Below are 1005 nucleotides of genomic sequence, written 5' to 3' on the forward strand. Positions count from 1 at the left end.
AGCAGGAGCTGGGATGCTCGGAGCAGGGAGGGGCTGGACACGGCTCCTCCCGTCCCAGAGAGAGGGGATCTTGTCCCTCGGCTCCTGGGAGGGGTTGGGAAAAGGGGGGAAGAACGAGAGGAGCCCCAAGGGCGGCACAGAGGGGTCACTGCCCACCCCTGGGGGGGACAAAGCGGCTCCAGCAGGACCAGGTGAGGCCACCAAACACTGACAAACAGCGCAGAGCCGGGGGGAGCAGGGGGAAGGAGCCGGGGCTGTGTCCTGGGGGCTCCAGGGAGGGGAACGAGGCCGTGGCTCCGTCCCCTCGCGGGTGCCGGCGGCTCCCTCGCCCCGGCCGGCAGAAGCCCAGATTTCCCTCCGGGAGCCGATTCCTCCTTCCCAGCTCCCTCAGGGCCGTGCCGAACGTCCCGGCCCCTTGTTCCTGCTGTTAATCACGGAACCCGGGAGTGGTTTGGGATGGGAAGGGACCCCCAAACCCCCCAGTGCCCCCCACACCTCCCTCTGGCCCAGGCTGCTCCCAGCTCAGGCTCCAGCCTGGCCTTGGCCATTCCCGGGATCCAGGGGCAGCCCCAGCTGCTCTGGGCACCCTGCCCACCCTGCCCACCCGGGATTCGTTCCCAAAATTCCGTTTATCCCGGTGCTCGGGCGGTGGGAGCCGTTCCCTGGCTGCTGTCCCTGCAGGCCCTGTCCGAACTCTCTCTCCACAGCACTCCCAGGGACGGGGCAGTCACAGAGCAGAGGGAAGCGGCGGTGGCGGGGCAGAGGCTCCCGGGGCCGCCGCGAGGCCGCCGATCCCCGCCCCGCCCCACCCCGGATGGGGCCCGAGGCCTCCCCGCGAGCCCGGGCCCGGTACCCGTCGCCCGCGGCTCTCACCGAACGCTGCAGTTCGCCCAGCCAGCAGCTGGCCCGCTCCTTGCCGCTGGGGTCGGGGTCGTGGTAGAGCGCCTGCACGGCCTGCTGGACGAGCTGCAGGCTGGGCCGGCCCGGCCCGCGCTCCATGGCCGG

At 71.6% G+C, this 1005-nt stretch overlaps 1 protein-coding gene across 1 annotated transcript in view; it reads right to left on the reverse strand.

Annotated features, from left to right (window-relative positions):
- The window catches only part of TNPO3 (transportin 3), a gene marked incomplete at its 3' end in the record, with an annotated part of 18592 nt that extends 17593 nt beyond the window's left edge, over window positions 1-999 (reverse strand). The window contains exon 1 of the mRNA XM_015616605.1: window positions 874-999. Coding sequence (XP_015472091.1) covers window positions 874-999 — 126 coding nt within the window. The remainder of the gene's footprint in view (window positions 1-873) is intronic.
- Between the last annotated feature and the right edge of the window lie 6 nt (window positions 1000-1005).

The sequence above is a fragment of the Parus major genome, unplaced genomic scaffold (assembly GCF_001522545.3).
Source record: "Parus major isolate Abel unplaced genomic scaffold, Parus_major1.1 Scaffold544, whole genome shotgun sequence".
Taxonomy (NCBI): domain Eukaryota; kingdom Metazoa; phylum Chordata; class Aves; order Passeriformes; family Paridae; genus Parus; species Parus major.